This window comes from Topomyia yanbarensis, chromosome 3, assembly GCF_030247195.1.
Source record: "Topomyia yanbarensis strain Yona2022 chromosome 3, ASM3024719v1, whole genome shotgun sequence".
Lineage (NCBI taxonomy): Eukaryota > Metazoa > Arthropoda > Insecta > Diptera > Culicidae > Topomyia > Topomyia yanbarensis.
This window is the reverse complement of record NC_080672.1, coordinates 311,683,113-311,700,561: the sequence shown is the minus strand read 5'-3', so window position 1 is coordinate 311,700,561 and position 17,449 is coordinate 311,683,113. Positions and strand designations below refer to the sequence as shown.

The 17,449-nt window shown below is 37.0% G+C and overlaps 1 protein-coding gene across 1 annotated transcript in view; it reads right to left on the bottom strand.

The window, feature by feature from the left end:
* The window catches only part of LOC131688909 (organic cation transporter protein), a 76,991-nt gene that overhangs the window by 34,836 nt on the left and 24,706 nt on the right, over positions 1-17,449 (bottom strand). Inside the window, exon 2 of the mRNA XM_058973528.1 lies at positions 3,274-3,487. Within this exon, the coding sequence (XP_058829511.1) occupies positions 3,274-3,487 (214 nt within the window). The remainder of the gene's footprint in view (positions 1-3,273; positions 3,488-17,449) is intronic.

Sequence of the window (17,449 nt, the reverse complement as noted above, 5' to 3'; positions counted from 1 at the left end):
TATCACACCAGCAGTCCATATAACAATAGCCTATACCTACCGTGCGATTTAGTGATGAGTGACGGTGCCCAGCAAAAAGCAACCCAGATGCGGCCGAACTGTGTTGCTGTTGATTTTTCAAAAGGCCCCGTAAGACCAGCCATTCGGGAAGTGGAACAGTTATTAAAAGTGCAGATGGAACTCAATCTGACTGAAGTGAAAACCCTACAAATGCATCATATCAAACATTGCGTGCTGATTTCGTTCAACAAAATTAATCAAGCTGAGTTATTCGCCTCGCGAAACAACATGTAGCACACCGCCGAATGCGGCAATGTTTAATATAGCATTCCCGTATACATCGAGAACGATTAAAAATGCTTGCAAAAATACGGAGAAGTAGACTCCGTTACACATGATACATGGAGGAATTTTTTCCCGGGCATCCCTACCGGTGTTCGTGTGGTGAGATTGCGTGTGACCAAGCCAATTCCCTCTTACATAAGCTTCACAGTGTTAGGAAGGGACGATGCTCTCATTCAACAGACATCACTAGTCACGTACCCAGGGCAAATTCCTACGTGCCAGTTCTGCACGAAGAAGCTGCACCTCGGAAAACCTTGCGTAGAAACTGGTAAGGAAAACTCAAATCCAACTGAAATCAGCACACAACCATCTTACGCTAATCCATTAACAGCTGCAAAACCAACATCTCCGGATCAAGCACCAACAACCAGTGACAACAACAACGAAACGAATGCCGAAAAATACGAACATACAATAACGACCGATAAGAGTAAGACACAAACTGGAACATCTGACCGCGAGCAGCAGGAAAGTAGTACGGATGAGGACATGGACATGAACGACAACGCGAAAGAAGACAAACGGATCGAACCTCAAATTGCAGTGGACAACACTGGCAATATTTCGCCCCCTAGAAAAAGGATCTCAACACGCAGCAGAAAGCTGCGCCTGAACGAGACCAAAAATTTTACATACTAGATGTTTTTTTAATTTATTGTAAAAAAACAAACAATCGGCCTCATCGAGTTACCGCATTTGGGCCTAAATAAATCTATTAATTATAAAAAAAGCATTTTTCAACTTAAAATGCATTTTTAGATAACTTATCATTAACATAGCAAGTTAAGGATCACTTATTTGCTTTCGTTTGCTATTTGTGTTCCCAAAAATAAATAGATGTGGGTGCTGCTTGTGCTATGTTCTTTGCGATAGCGTTTTTAGAGCATGTATCTCAAAATGGCGCTTGGTCCTCTTTGGCTTAACCCTAGAACTTTGCACTGGAGAGTACAAATGTACCCCACACCTTCTTTGGAGCCGCGTGAAGACGAGAATACGGCGTTTACCGACCTGGTACCCTAACCATAATTCAATTTAGAGTTTCTAGTAAGAGTAGGAAAAGGTGGTATTGGTATAACCAGTTTGCTTATAGCCTTCGTGGAAGCAGGTGTCAAAGTTGGCGTGGGGTACATTTGTACAACAGTGTACGGTTTTCAATCTTCAACGAAACACAAACGAAGCGATATTCGACATCAATGAAGTTCTTCACAGACGGATCTCTGGATAAAAACAGTGTTGGAATAGGAGTACACAGCGAAAACGTTGACGTCTCCATGCGCATTCCTGACTGTTGCACCATCTTCTCAGCGGAAGCACTGGCACTGCTGGTGGCTACTGAAAACGCTTCAATCTCCAGACACACAGTCATCTTCAGCGACTCAGCAAGTTGCCTGCAAGCTTTAGACCACGAAAAAACACGGCATCCCTGGATACAGGCCGTAGATACCGCATCTACTAGCAAGGACCTCACGTTCTGCTGGGTGCCAAGTCACACTGGCATTACAGGGAACGAAAGAGCGGATTTTCTAGCTAGCGAAGGACGACTTAAGTAATGTACCGATATCCCAGTACCAGCAAAGGACTTCGTTAAATATGCCAAATCGCTACTTCGTCAAGCTTGGGAGGCTGAATGGAGAAGCTGCAATACCTTTACCAGATGCATAAAATCGACGACACTACCATGGGAAGACGTAAAAGACACCTCAGAGCAAACACCAATCACCAGACTACGGATCGGTCACACTAAGTTGACTCACAGCTATATCCTTGACCGGGAAGACAAACTACAGTGCTGCGGAGACGACTTAACCGTAAGACACCTGCTCCTGGACTGTCCTAAATATCAGCAAAGCAGAGACAAACATCTAATGAATCTGACATTAAGCGAGATTTTAGGGATAGGTAATGAGAAAAAATTAATTCAGTTTATAAGACAAGTAGAACTGTTGAAGAACATATAATTTTGTTAAATGACTTGTAAATATTGAATTTTCGAAGCGTGACGAATGAATAAAAATTTAAAGTCACGTTAATAAAAATAAAAAAAAGTGTACGGTTGCCGTTAGCATTTCGTCAGGTTTCGTGCTGTCAGTGGAAATATAACTCGTGAGAATACCAGTTAAAATACTCGTTGTTTCACTACGTAAGCAACAATTAGTATTATAAAATCGTTTTAATCATTTATTCAATTAATTTAATTTAATTTTGGAGTAGCATAAAATCGTTATCATTTTTGCTGATTTTTATTGTTTTATTGTTTATTTTTTATAATTTTTCAAAATACTGGCTCTCAAGTATAATTTGCACACAGTAACTACTGTAACAGTAACGTTGCGTGTTACGAATGTATTACTGGTCAGAACTATTTTGTTCATTTTAATTTCCACCCCGTTTCGTGGTATTTTCCAAAACCCGATTTTTAAACTTTCACTCTTCCAAATAATTGCACTTTTTCAAAAATATCGAAATTCGGTTTTTATCCCGTTTCCAGACCATTTTTTCAAGTTTAAGAATCATTTGGTTTTTTTTTTCAAATCGGTTGAAAATTCGCAAAGTTATAGTAATTTTTGTGAATAAAGTCAAAACTGCGATTTTTGTGACCCAACGCGTGGGGTACGTTTGTGCCCCACTGCAACGTTTTAGGGTGGAAAACGCAAGTGCAACGTTCTAGGGTTTGATAATTTTGACTTTTGATCTGGTTTTGAATTAATTGTAAAGCGTAATTGTAAGAGTAAAAAGTTTTCAAAAATATCCTTTACTTCGATCCCGTGCTAATTCATTTCACTAGTAAGGGTGCCACAATTTTTTTTTCAATCTTTCGGCCTACAATTAATGGGCTACGTTCAAATCTGTTTCAATATGTTTTCCAAAATAGTGCAAAATAAATTCCAGGTGAATATTCAGCACGAAATAGTGCCCTATTGTACTTACATCAGTAGCAGCTGTTCTATATGGCACATCGGTAAAGTTGTACTCCCACCCATGTTTGCAGGGTTGCGTCGGCCAAGTCGGGTCAGCCTTGCGGATGTTGTTGGCCAGCACCTCCGTGAAGTTAACGGCGTACATCGAACACTTGCTATAGGAAGCAGTGCCATCGTCAAATTCAGTTTCGTGCTCATAGTGCACAGGAATTGCTAGGGCACGTCTGAAAAAGAGAACAAAAAAAATTCATTTAGTAATGGTGCCATGGTTAGTAGGGTGGCACAAATTTTAGAATTCAGTGGAACCGATCTAAAATTACTCGCAATACTTCCTCATTCAACTATGCAAAATGTTGATTTAATAGGTTGCACAATGTTTTAGCTAAAATGGTTTGAAGTTTGTATGTGATATAACATGGATAAACAATCCATATTATTTAATATTTCGTAGACGCGTTCCTATGGTTTTATAGCTCAGAACCGAGCGTCATAAACAGCCAATCTGAATGACATGAGTTCGGTTCCTAATTTTTATTGGTTTACCTGTAAAGCGGAAACGTTATTATGTAGAATTGTTAGTTTCAAATAAAGTAATAAGGGAGATCATAACCATTATTTCTGACGTGTTATTTACCTTGCGGCGAAACGCTATGATTTGAACATCATGTATGTATTGTATTTATAGCAAAGTTATGTTCTAACATTATATTCACGATGCTACTCCAATGTTAATCCCTGGATACTTCGTTCAAAAGTTTTCGTAAAATTAAATCGTCACGAAAATCAGAGATTTGAGATTTTTAAGCACCTTTTGCAGTTATTGATTAATATCTCAGGAACAAATCTTCCGATTAACACAATCGACTCACCATTTGAAAGGTGTTAATGTGCCTATTCCAAAAATGTATAACATGTTTTGATTAAATATCAAAATTTTATTTATTGATTAAAAACTAATAAAACTATTCAAAAACAAGTTTTACATTTCTTACAAAAGAAATGAATAGGATTCGATCAAACTTTGAAAACTTCTTCCGAGGCCCGGAGGGCCGAGTTTCATATACCAATCGACTCAGCTCGACAAATTGAGACAATGTCTGTATGTGTGTGCATGTACAAAATGTCATGTTATTATCTTAGCAATGGCTGAACCGATCATAATGAAATTAGTTTCAAATGAAAGGCCTAACGTGACCATTGTACACTATTATTTTTGTTTTTCGATATGTGTTCCGAGATATGGGTGATTTTGTCAAAACAAAACGTGTTTTAAGCGAATAACTTTCGAAAAAAGTGATCTCATCGCGCAAACAAGATAGAAGTAGAAAGCTTATGAAAATACCTTTCTAACCAGCGTTCACGAGCGGCGGAGATATTAAACATTTTATATTTTTATTCCTCGCTTACCAATTGCCACTAACTAAAAATGAGACCGTTACAAACAGAGAATCATTTTTCTGGAGTTTTAGAGGCTAAACTAAACCGATTTTGAATATCGGGGTATGAAAACACATCTACGTGACTCAAGGAATTTAATTCTTAAAAAAAATGTTAATTGTCTCAATAATATAAAAATTATTCTCAAAAATTAATATGTAAGTTTTCTTCAAAGACAAAATAATGTGTGATTTGACATCACAGTGAAATTTTTTCTAGAGTGCATGTATTTATCCCTTGCATTAGGCGTTGCGTTCAACCGTGAGGTAGATGTTGGAAGATACATTAATTCATATATCATCAAGTAATCCACCTAGTAGTGTGATTAAAGTTTCACATATAATTATACTCGTAGCATCCCCGAAAGCAACTGTATTTTTGAAAAATTCTAGCGAAAATTCTACCTTCACAAGACTTAAGTTATACAGGTCCTGGCGCAAAAAGTACTAGTTAGGTTATTTACAGTAAGGGCGCAAAGAAATACATAATATACCTATAAATATAAAGTTACGCACTCACTCTCACTTACTCTCACACACACACAATCACTAACTCACTCTCTATCTCTCCCTTCTTTCGTGTTCGTGGTAAATGTCAAGACTCACATCTTTCTTGCTATTCCTCTATCCAATTCTAAGTTATGTGATAAAATCTTCTAATAATCTGGAATATTTATTAATAATTGTTGAGGTTTGAAAAGACAATACTATTTTTTGTCTGCCGCTACTTTGTAAATAGTTTTTTTTTGCATTTTATTGTAGAATAGAGCCACTCGTGAAAACAAGTTTAAAATTACATCCTACTTGGTAAATAAAATATTTGTAGTCCTGAGAAAATTTGCAAAATGTTTGTATTGTGAGAAAACTATAACCTTTTTCAAATGTTCACTCCATCAAAATGAAAGGTGGATCCTTCCGAAACGTTGAACTCTGGGTACGCAGGAGACCAAAAATCGAAAACTACATATACGCTATAATTAAGGAAATTCATGGCTATCTAGAAAAATATTTAACTTAACTGGAAATTTTGAGAAGAAACATTCCACATGCGTTATTTGAACTTTTCGTATCTAAATTGAATTTTAAATGAATCAATGCTCAAATATGTCATGTGAAAAATAAGAACATCTTTTTTGGGACGATATTATTGAAAATATATATTCTTTTGTATTGGTATGAACTATTATGAAGAATAACGGATCAGTGTCTAAAAATAGCCACGAATTAGCTCCTGGAAAATAAGTTTCCCAAAGACTCCATTCTCGATGGAGGATCCAAGTACAATGTTTCTTCTAACTTATCGTTGTCCATTTTTGCTCTATACTAAGTACGATTCAATTGATGTTTCAATGGCAGTCACAATTAGTAGAGAAGCATTAGATGTGAAGTGTACGGAAACGTTTGATCTGAATACATTTTTGACGTACACATTACTGTGTAACAACAAATGAACCCGAAGGTACCCTTTACATGACCAATGTACCTAGAAACATATTTATTCGCAGAAAATGAAGACTTGTAATGTCAAGCATGTCTATCCATCAAGAACAGTATTATGTCAAGTGACACTTTCATTGTCCGCTTGCGTTTCCAACAAATTAAATTCTTATCCTGAAAATTTGAACCATTTATTTTTCGTAGTATTGGTTTATATAGCACTCATTTATCCATGTTTCCTGAACGAAAATTCCGAACGAAACAATGTACAAGCTATAATGATGACTGGAACGAAACTGCATTATGGCTTTTGTGCTATCGATATAGCTAGCTTCACACTATTTACGTCAATGCAAATGAAAACTTTGAAATATCTACCTCCGTCTATCGCTCTCTGTTTAAAGGTCTTGAAAACATATGTGACCTTGTCTTACTTTACTATCCAATATTGAATTCCGAAACAAATTGAACGTTCCAGGTTTCTGATAACGAATTAGGGTCCCTCAATAAAGTAGAAACATCAGATAATCTTAAACGACACCACCAAGAAAAGAACAACGAAAACGAAAAAGTGAAAACAAAAAAGAAAGAAAACTTTAGAAAATGTATTGCATACTTATTCGCCATTTTTCAGAGGATGGGATTTTCAAAAACAATTCATAACTTTCTGATACAATAGTTCTCAAATTCATACAATCCGGCTTATTCATTTACTTTATTCAAAAACGATTTTTAATTTCATTTTCAATAGTCAATTTTTTTTAGTTTCTTCATTTCAGGGATTTTACTCGTCTTGTTTATTTTATTCATTTTGAATATTTGACTAATTTTAAGTATATGATCTTTGCATTTTAATTATTTATTTCATTCAGCATTCTTTTTATTGATTTTGTTCATTTGGAGTCATTTTATCTATTTTATCTTTGGATTCACTCTGATCAGTTTATTTTTTTTCACACATTTTATTCATATCATTTATTTGACTTATTTTATTCATTGTTTTCCATCTATGCATTCTATTCTTTTTTCCAGTTTATGCATGTTTTCAGTTTCTAGATTTTAATAATTTGACTAATTTTTCAGATTTATTCATTACATCCAAATTATAATTTTTTTTCAATTTATTTATAATTTGCTTAATTTTTCATTTTAATCAATCCATTTTCTTCTTCTTTTTATTCATTTTATCAATTCTATTCGTTTTGTTTATTTGATTCGTTTGTTCTATTTGTTCATTTTGTTCATTTCATTTTTTATTAGTTTTATTGTTTTCATTCATTCCAATCATTTTATTCATTTTATCCATTTCATTCATTTGATTCATTGGATTCTTTGGATTCTTTGGATTCATTAAATGCATTCTATCCATTTGATTCATTTGATTCAATTGATTCATTTGAATCATTTGGCTCATCTGATTATTTTATTCATTTTATTCAATTGATTAATTTGATTAATCTGATTTATTTTGTTCATTTCTCTAATTTTATTCATTTCGTAATCAGTCATTCCACTTATTTATTTCATTCAATTTGTTAGTTTACGTCAATTTAATTTGTTCACTTAATTTTATAACTATTTTTAAATATTGGCTAATTTTTTATTTAATGAGCAGATCTAATTTGATTTATGCATTTTATAACTATAATTTATATTATTCATTGTACTCACTTAATGAATTTGAAAACGTTATGTTTTTCATTTTTTGCTTTATTTTGTTTGTTTTTTTGATTTTCTATATTTTATTCAGTTTATTCGAGGTTTTATTCGTGCAGGACGAGAAACTGCAAACTAATGAACGAGTTCTGCAAACTAATGAATTTTTCAACAGTGGCGTGTGTAAAAAATGTCTCATCTCACTGCTAGGTGGATTAAGTAGGGTTTTTAGGAAAATCTCGAAATCGCTTCTTTGAACAGGCTAGAAAATTTTTTTTCTCGAAGTTTCATTTTTCTTGTAAACTAGTGTAATTGTTATTTTATATGCTTTACCGGCATTTGAAAACATTTGCCTAGATAATCAGTGAAATGAATATTGTTGTACGATATTCAACTGAATGAATAACATAGATTTTTGAATAAATATTTTTTTCTATTCAGAACGAGTCGCATCAGGTTCATTTTCAACCGTCAAAAAGAGCCTCGATTATTTTTAACTCTGTTTCGAACAACGGATTGAAGGCTTAACCAGCTTGCGTTGCGCCAACTCCGCATAGACCAACATGTCTGTTATAGATTTTGTCGCATTATCAAAGGATAATAAATAGAAGCGCGGAAAGCAAGCGTGGTAAACAAATATTCAGCTTATAACTTTTAATTCAACTTTGATATATAAATATTTATGCATTAACTGAATGCAAATAATGGTGGCTACAATTTATGGATAAAAAGTTTTTTGAAATTCATAGGATTCCGGTAATGATCCGTCGCTTTAAAAATCGATTATGATCAATCAAATCAATTAAATCAATAAGTTATTTAGCCTTACAATTGATACATGTTCAAAAGGACTAACCACCTCATCCAGCTACAGGGGACAATATTGTCTCAGGGTGTTCAATTAATCTAGAGGCGATCAAACAGCCGATCAGTAATTAAATTTAGTGGAGCCTTTACTAGTGTAGTTAATTACATGAAGCTATTACTGCCGCGTTTGAATGTGAGCGAAGGCCCTTCGTTCCAAGTCACGCCAATAAAAGGAGCTTTGTCTCTATAAAATAGCTGTCTAGGTTAAAATCATATTGAGATCAATTATCTTAAGCTTCCGTATGCCAGACGACAGATTTTTGTCGAAATTGATCAAACTAAAAGATCCAAAAATTTATTCCGCTCCTTTGAAAGATTCCCACAACTACTTAACCTTCATCATCGTCCAGGTGTGCAAGTTAATCAATTGCCGTTCTAGTGAGAACGCCGTTGTTAGCCGATTTCCGCCTTTCATTGGATGGATATTCGTACCCCCTTTGATTCGATTCGGCGCGTGTGGGGTTCTTGCGTGGATTTGCCGGATAATAAGTTAGAATAAATCACCGCTGCTGCGATTCGTCGCGTCACGATGCTACGGCACTGACCAATTAATCTCTTTTTGTCGACCGCTTGTAGCGAACGGCTTCGGTTGTTTCTGTCTTCCATTCCATTCATCGGATTACGGTGTGGAAGTAGTAAACCGATGGCGTTAATTACGGTAGCGAATCATGAATAATTGTTATATGTGAACCGGTAAGTATGACGATGCGATAAAGTTGTGCTCGTCGCCGTGAAGACCGTGGAATTGAGTTTCTCGATGTTCTAATTTTATTGTAAACATTGCTTCGTTGCTTGATTTATTAGATATCATGCGCTTGTTATGGTTTGGGTGTTCTAATATATTTGTGATACTAGATCAAAAAGTTTCGATTTGGTTATTGTAGCACATATTCAGTATCATTTTCTACGCTCGTATGAACAAAACTATAAAAACTTTCCATAAAAACAAACTAGGTGATTAAAATGCAGCTATGACCCTTGACGTGTACCAATCGCTGTTAGACTCATATTAGTAGAAAAGACCCTGAAAGTTTAGTGTCGATTTAAGGACCGTATAATTTAACACTTCACACTAAGATTTTCTATTGGTAACGGAGATTATTCGCCCACGCTTCATTCTCTATGTACTACCCGAATGTGCTCGTAAAGTAGAGAGAAAAAACAATGCGGAAGCGAATCATACATCCGATCAGACAGAAACTGATTCTTACCTAAATAGTAAAAAAGTTGACAACTTTCAACTTTACCAGAATTGCATCGTAATCGTGTCATGTTCTTGGACCATGTTCGCAGCTAATACAAGGTGATTTTTTTGGACACCGGACCCTGTCTACCTCTTCTATCTTTTAATAAAAGTGTCTATCTAGCCGATAAAATTGCTGTTGCTTTTAGGAACGGTCGCTTACGCACCTAACCGGACTTGAAAGGACGTGCTAGGCATAGAACGATATACGTTTATAAATTAGAGAAACCGTTTGGTCATATGTTACTCCAGTTCGTTGGCCAAATAATAGGAATAAATTAGGCGATTTTCTTAGTGCTACAATTAGAGTCGAATAGAACACCCACAGTGCGTCTGTGCAGTGACCCGAGAACTCGACCGTGCGCCCCTGAAAGAGTTCATGTGCATGACAAACCGCACGATCACTAACAGACTACAAAGCACGCGTTGAGAAAGCTTCCTGATTGAATAGTGACTTGCTTTTAGTTGGTTGACAAAAAATATTGCCCGTGCTTTTCCAAAGGAGACGCGACGATTATTTTTCATCGCAGCAAGATTCGTAGCGCTATTCGGCGCACGATTCGTCGCAATGTATTTCTTATGGAATGAATGACACTTTAATAAAAGGTGGTGCAATTTTGTGTAAAAACCTTTTTGTAAATAAAACGTACGAAAACCTGAAACTTTAGAAGCACAGTTTTCACTCAGTTTTATTGACAAATTCAGTTAAAGTAAATAATTAACACACATTAAACTTGAGTAATACATATTTTTCGACGTTTTTCACCATTAATTATGAGATGCGCCAATTCAACTCGTCGCACAGTGATTGCAACGAGGAGATAAAAGTTATTCCGCTTGTTAAAAAGGCATAGACGACAGTACTTTGAACTTCATATCCTTAAAAGTTGCAGTTCATCCAAAGTACCGCTCTTAACCTAGCACATGGCCGCAAGGTATACTGTTCAGGGAATTTGAGGATAGCCGTACCCAGAACATTTGGTGCCCGCCGACTGAAGTAGCATGTACTCCACTAATGCAACCCGGCCCATCAACGACCCTACAGAGGACTCCGCAACGATTGGCAATGTCACTATACCGCCACACAGTGGCCGGAACCCGGACAAAACCTATGTTTCAAATATTGATATTTTTTTTATTTTTCCTGGATTTTTTATGTATTAAATGACATATTCTCCAAATTTTGTGAGAACTGAATGATAATTAGATTTTTAATAGCAATTAAAACATCGCTGTGTCAGACAATTCTAATGAAATTCATTATCTAAATCACAATATCTATGTACACTTCAAAAACCTGTTACTCTTTTAATTTTAATCCGATTTGAGCAGAACTAGTTTCATTTTAAAGGGCATTTAAAAAAATTGTTGATCATTCCAACATGTTTGCCAAATTTGATTCTAACAATGTAATATTATTACAAATATAGTTTAAGTGGGTTGATAGCAAATTCTTTTTTCACAAATGTATTCTGTACAATCAGGTGGAACAGTTCGGAACGGTCACTTATTATACATTCTATGGGAAATCATCTCTACTTTTCGAATTTCAAGGTCTCATTTTGTCCCTTTTTGCCCGGAGGGGTTTAAAATCGACATTTTAAAATGTTTGCTAACATGGACGAGCATGGTGATCAGTACAAAATAACAACTAAATAAATCGTAAACAAACACTTTTTGTAGAGATTGAAAGAAGTTTTATCCAATTATTATGTTGCTATATCTAGTTTCAGTTATATGTAATTAGTAAAAAAATATTTTTCATAAAAATGATATTATGCTAATAGAAAAGGTTCGATGGCACTGTATGGGAAAATTTATTTCATCTTTTACAACTTTTGACATTAAAAATGAGCAACATTGAAGACGTCATAAGTTCCAGCGCCTACGATTTTAAAAACGGTGACTACAACAGCCTCGTTAGCACGCTGTTGGATATAAACTGGGATTAAAATTTCAACAATGACGATGTGAACGAAGCAGCGATGACGTTTTCTAATATTCTTAACTAGCTAATCGCCCGTCATGTGACAAAACGAACAATTAGTAACAATCAACACCCTCCCTGGCAATCAACCGTCATTAGACTGCCAAGCGAGCTGCATTTAAAAAATTATCAAAACATAAGGCACTTGCATTAAGAAATCACTACTTCCAACTCAATACACGAATACAAACAGCAAAGCACATGCGCCTTTTTAGACACCAGCGCAACGTCGAGCGTCAACTGAAATCTAAACCCAAGTCGTTCTGGAAGTATGTGAACGAACAGCGAAAAGAATCTGGCTTGCCATCTAATATGTCATTTAATGGAGTTTTAGGTTCCGACACTAAGGAAATTTGCCAACTGTTCTTCGACAAATTTTCAAGCGTTTTTTTCCGAAGAGAGCCTTCCATCACAACAAGTCACTGTCGCCGCCAATCTAACTCCTTCTCTAGGACGAACCATCAACCGAATTGGCGTCTATAATACTGTCATTCTTACAGCAAATTCCAAGCTGAAAGTATCTAGTTCCCCGGGACCAGATGGCGTTTTCTGCATTTTTATCAAAAAGTGCATCTACGAGCTTCTTGAACCACTTCGGTGAATCTTCGTACTATCACTCACTACTGGAGCATCCCGTTCCTGCTGGAAAACAGCGCACATGTTTCCAAGCCTTTCGTGCTACAAAACTCGTTGTCTGTTAATACAGCTCGACACTCTGGGCATCCATAGGGACTGCTCTCGAGCCCTGTTCGTCTCGGACTTATTGTCTACTAGGGTGGATTACCCTACAATCCTCGGACATCTGGATCTTCAAACCCGCGTTCGAGCTCTAAGCAATACCTCTCTTCTGCGATTTCCGTTCATGAGTACCAATTATGGTCGCTAGAGCGCTGTTACCGAACTTCAGCATATTTTTAACAGTGTGGAGACGGCCTTTGACTTTAACGAGACTAGGAAGTCGAGTAAAGCTAGAATATTATCTATTCCAAAATGTAATTAGTTTAAGCAACCATCATTGTGGCCAAGTTGATGAAGGTATAATAAATAAACAAGAGGAAAGCAACGTTCATGCTAATTTGGAAGAACTTATGGTGAACATTCTTATCTACCTTTTGTATCATTAACACAGCGTTGAAGACGAGTTTGAGCTATTCAATATTGTTTGTCGTTTTAAAAAAATTCTGTTGGGGTAAAACCGACACGTATATTGAGTAAGGGAACCCGGGGCTACCTCAGCAAATCGCCTTTTTTTGATCCGTCAAAGGTCTTAATTGTTAGTTTGAAACCTCAGCTACATTTTAAAGCCAGTCCCGTGCGCAAGGGGAGGGTTTTAGGGAGTTCAAACCCCTCCCACGAGGGTTTTGAATACTTTTGAAAATTTCTTAACTTTCTGATCAGGAACAAAAATTTTATACTGTGAGCTGTTTTGGCAATCATTTGAGTTCGGTTATTCTAGAAACAAGTCTATGAAGCAACCATGTGAGGGTGGCTGTAAAAGGATGTAAGTCAAGTGTAGGTCGGCACCGTTGGATCGGTTCACGTCCGGTTAACAACAGTTGTGAGTAGATCAGTTACACTGCAAAGGTCTGGTAGCGAGCTTGTAATTGCAGCTAAGGAGGAAAAATAACTACCGAACAACACGAACTCGTAGAAAATCGGGATATCATTGCCTAGAGAAATTTGACCGTAGCTGATCTCTGCACCAGAGTGGCTGATAACTAAATGGCTCACAAAAACGATCATCGGTACCGGGAGAAATTCCGCCACCGGGAAACTCTCAGCATCAGCTAGTAGATAATTAGGAGCGAGTATCACCAAGAAGGATAAGATATTTGTAAAGCGATGTAAGTCGTTATGCACCACAATAGATCTAAATACTGGTCGCAGCGGTTCGTCTCCTACAAAAAAGTCGTTATGTTCGGTATCTCCGGATCGGTTCGCATCTCGGCAGGTGATGATATTTGCAGCTGATTTGAGCAGGTCAGTTACACCACGAACGTTGGAGAGCAAGCGAGAAACAGTATCAATGGAAAAACACGATTAACACAAAATAAAAAGAGCAAGAGCAAATCCCTCCTAAACTAATACCTAACTGTGACCCCGGAAAGATGAGGATTTGGAGAAACAAGAGGTTTAGGTTTAGTCGGAAGGCTGAATATAATCCACCACAGTAAAAATCCGACACTACCATAAACCAGCAGGCTTTGGTATCTGATCAAGATCGCTTCTCGATAACAGACATTGTCCGAATTTGTTGATCCAAGTCGACATAAGCCTCAGTCCATCGGGACCCGGAAAAAAATATTCAACGTTTGAGGGACTGTATATAAGAAACGAAAAAAATCAAAACCCCTCCCTTGAGAATTTTCTGCGCACGGGCCTGTTGGAGCCATAAAAATTCATTTGCACCACTCCATGACATCGCTAGACGAAGATTTACAAAACATTTACAAAACTCTACCTTTTTCTATCCTGTTAAAATATAGGGGCAGATCGAAGCTCCCCACGGGGCAATTCAGACCTAGAGAATATCTGTGTTTCACCCAAACAAAAACCATTCCATAAAATAGGAGCCTAAAACTTTCTGAAACTCTTACCTGTTATTTTTTCATTTTTATTTGTTACTTTAATTACGATTTTGCCATTAAAATCTTTTTTTGTTTTGAGAGCGGTAATAAAAATGAAACACGTTGTATTTTCTTTCTAAAAACTGCAAAATGAGATTCATCTGTAAAAATTTCTCATCATTCGTCTAACGGTCGTTGTACTACCAGCATCAGGGTTACCATATTCACAGATTTTTCTGTAATGTAACAGATTTTTTTCAAAATTTTTGTTCACAGATTCTTTTTCACAGATGACAGATTTTTGGCATTTTGATGAAAATTTCACAGATTTCCATAGATTTTTAGAAATATTGTGATTTTTCACAGATTTTTTGGAAATGTAACACAGATTTTCAGAGTTTTTTTTCTGTTTTAGTCATCACAGATGGTAAAAATTATTTTTTGGACGGAACACAGATTTCAATATGGCGCACGCATTCGTGGCAGGGAATCGATAGTTTGTTTATCATACTGATATAATTATGGTACACGTTGTCGCATTCCTTGCAAATCATTTTTCTGCATCAACTGCTGGCCAAAACGTCTTTACCCACCAACTGTGCTCGAAAAACCACGACACACGTATTATAAATGATCGCGCCTTGCCTACGGGAAAATGACCTCGGAATGTACCGCTAGGTTTCTGTCATTCTGAAATGGATCATTGGAAAATCAGTAGAACTAACATCTACAACCTCCCGAGATTAAGCTGTTTGCATGTGGTGAATGGACCATATGCAGAAAACCGCTGGCCAGTGGGATTTAGACACACAAACACAGATTTCAATGTGGCATCCATGGTATCAGTACCAAACAGACCGCCCGCTAGTCCACCGAAGAGAGAGCTCCTTGTAAGCATTTGGCAACGAAGGTCGTCCGCACGGTGCCACTGGTGGCGTTAAGAAGCCCCATCGCTACCGACTAGTAAATGTCGCCCTGTGGGAAATTCACAGCTGTTAGAAGTCAACAGAGTTAGTAATTCGTAAGCTGTTCTTCCAGCCTGGTCCGAGACATTACGCAAGACTTAAAAACCGATCTACGCTCCTAGAGCTTAGCCGTATTGGCCCCCCAAGAAGCCAGCGAGACCTATCCGTTCGGTTTGCTCGAGGATACGAATTTGTGCGCCATTCACCCCAAGCGAGTAACCACCATCCGTAGTGAGCGGACCTAAATTATGTTCCCACAATAAAACAGGACCAACCAATTATTCCCTCGTAAGAGTTTTTAACTGAAATTTACATTACGCAACAAAAAACACCGCCTCTTTCTCACCTGGCTTAAATTATTTTCAATATTGATGGAAATAAAATAGTTTATGAAGTAGCGAGCGCAAAAAACTGTCCTTCAAAAGTATCGGGAAAAGCTTGCGGGAGATGTGATGTCTATATACTATATTGATATAAACTGCAAAAATGATTAGTTATTACATGATTATCGCAAATAGCTTAAGCCTCCTTTGACACCTTTGTCAACAAAATTCTGCTGCAATTTTCTATGCCACGATCAATTGGTCATCACAAAAAACAGCTATCATGGCAACGCCACACAACACAACGATTAATATGTTAGTTACGCTATCACAGTTTTTTAAATGCCATATAGTAGCACTGTATCACGCATTGATGACATTTCATACCGTTCTAGGCAAGAGCAGGTTGCAAAACCCAACCGTGCCCGGAACGAGATACGCGAGCTTTGTAGTCTGTCTAACGTTCAGCGCATGGTGACTCCACCAACCATTATTAGTCAACGCGTGCTCGTGGTGAGCCCGATTTGGGTCAAGTTGAAGCTTGATCGAAGCGTCAGGTGCATAAACAGTCACAGCAGGTCAGTCCGCTGCAACTCTGCCAAGTGGTGCGTTCGCGTGGGGCTGGATAGAACCGGCATGTATGTATCTATAGCAATAATTACAACGACCACCAACTGTGAAGCCTCTGGATAATTCATGGTAATAAAAATTAACAATAGTAGCGGCCTTACCGGAGCTCTCCAACTACTCGAGTTAACACGATGTAGATGAAAAGGACCAGTTTGAGATCAGGTGATGATTATGAATGTAATGCCATGAACCCACATAATGAGCTTGTTGTAATGAGAAAACGTAAAATAATGGATTGAAATCGTGCTTACAAGTTATAGGATGTATTGGCTTGAAATTGTACACAGATATGCAAATAACAATTCAATTAACGAAAGAAAGGGTGAACATTTAAATCAAGAAGGCGATCAGCCAGTTCGAGCAAACTAGCAAAAATAATTCATCAATTTAAATGTTTTGGATAGTACTCCAACATCATACCGGAACGATAATCGGGATATGGGCGTAAAATTCAAATTGCAAACTTGCGTTCAAACCAAAACTTTTTCTGCCGGATGTGAGTTCGAAAATGTCGAAGAATTTGCTGCATTTTTTCCAAGCACACTTGCAGTATTCTAGTCAGAACACTGACTGGAGATTGCAAACTCAATTATTACATGGCTACTATACGGCGCGCTGAGTATTATTCGTGTGTTCTTTGTGAATCCGTTTACGGAATTTCATATCATATGATATGTAACTGCCCTGCAGTAATACAATTGCATTTTTGGGTCTCCATACATAGATGAACCTATGTGCAGGGAGCTGAAACTCAAGGATATGCTATTGTTCCTAGTCCGGAGAGGTAAAGAGCTATACAGTTTGCTGGTAAGTTCTAAAAATAAAGTCGATTACACAATAAATTCAGCACAATTTTTTGGAGTTATAAACTCCAAAATGTTTTTTTTTCAGTCTGTGCAGTGTAACGCAAAGCTTACCAATCCGCTGCTGAGGTTATCTTAGGTGTTCTTCGCCTCTTCGAGGTTTTAGATTTTTTCTTCTTTTGTGTATAAGCGTTAAACGTTATTCGATCAGTAGAGCAGTTGGCAGAGTTTCTCACCTCGTGAGCTGATACCATTATAAAAGATAAGTACCG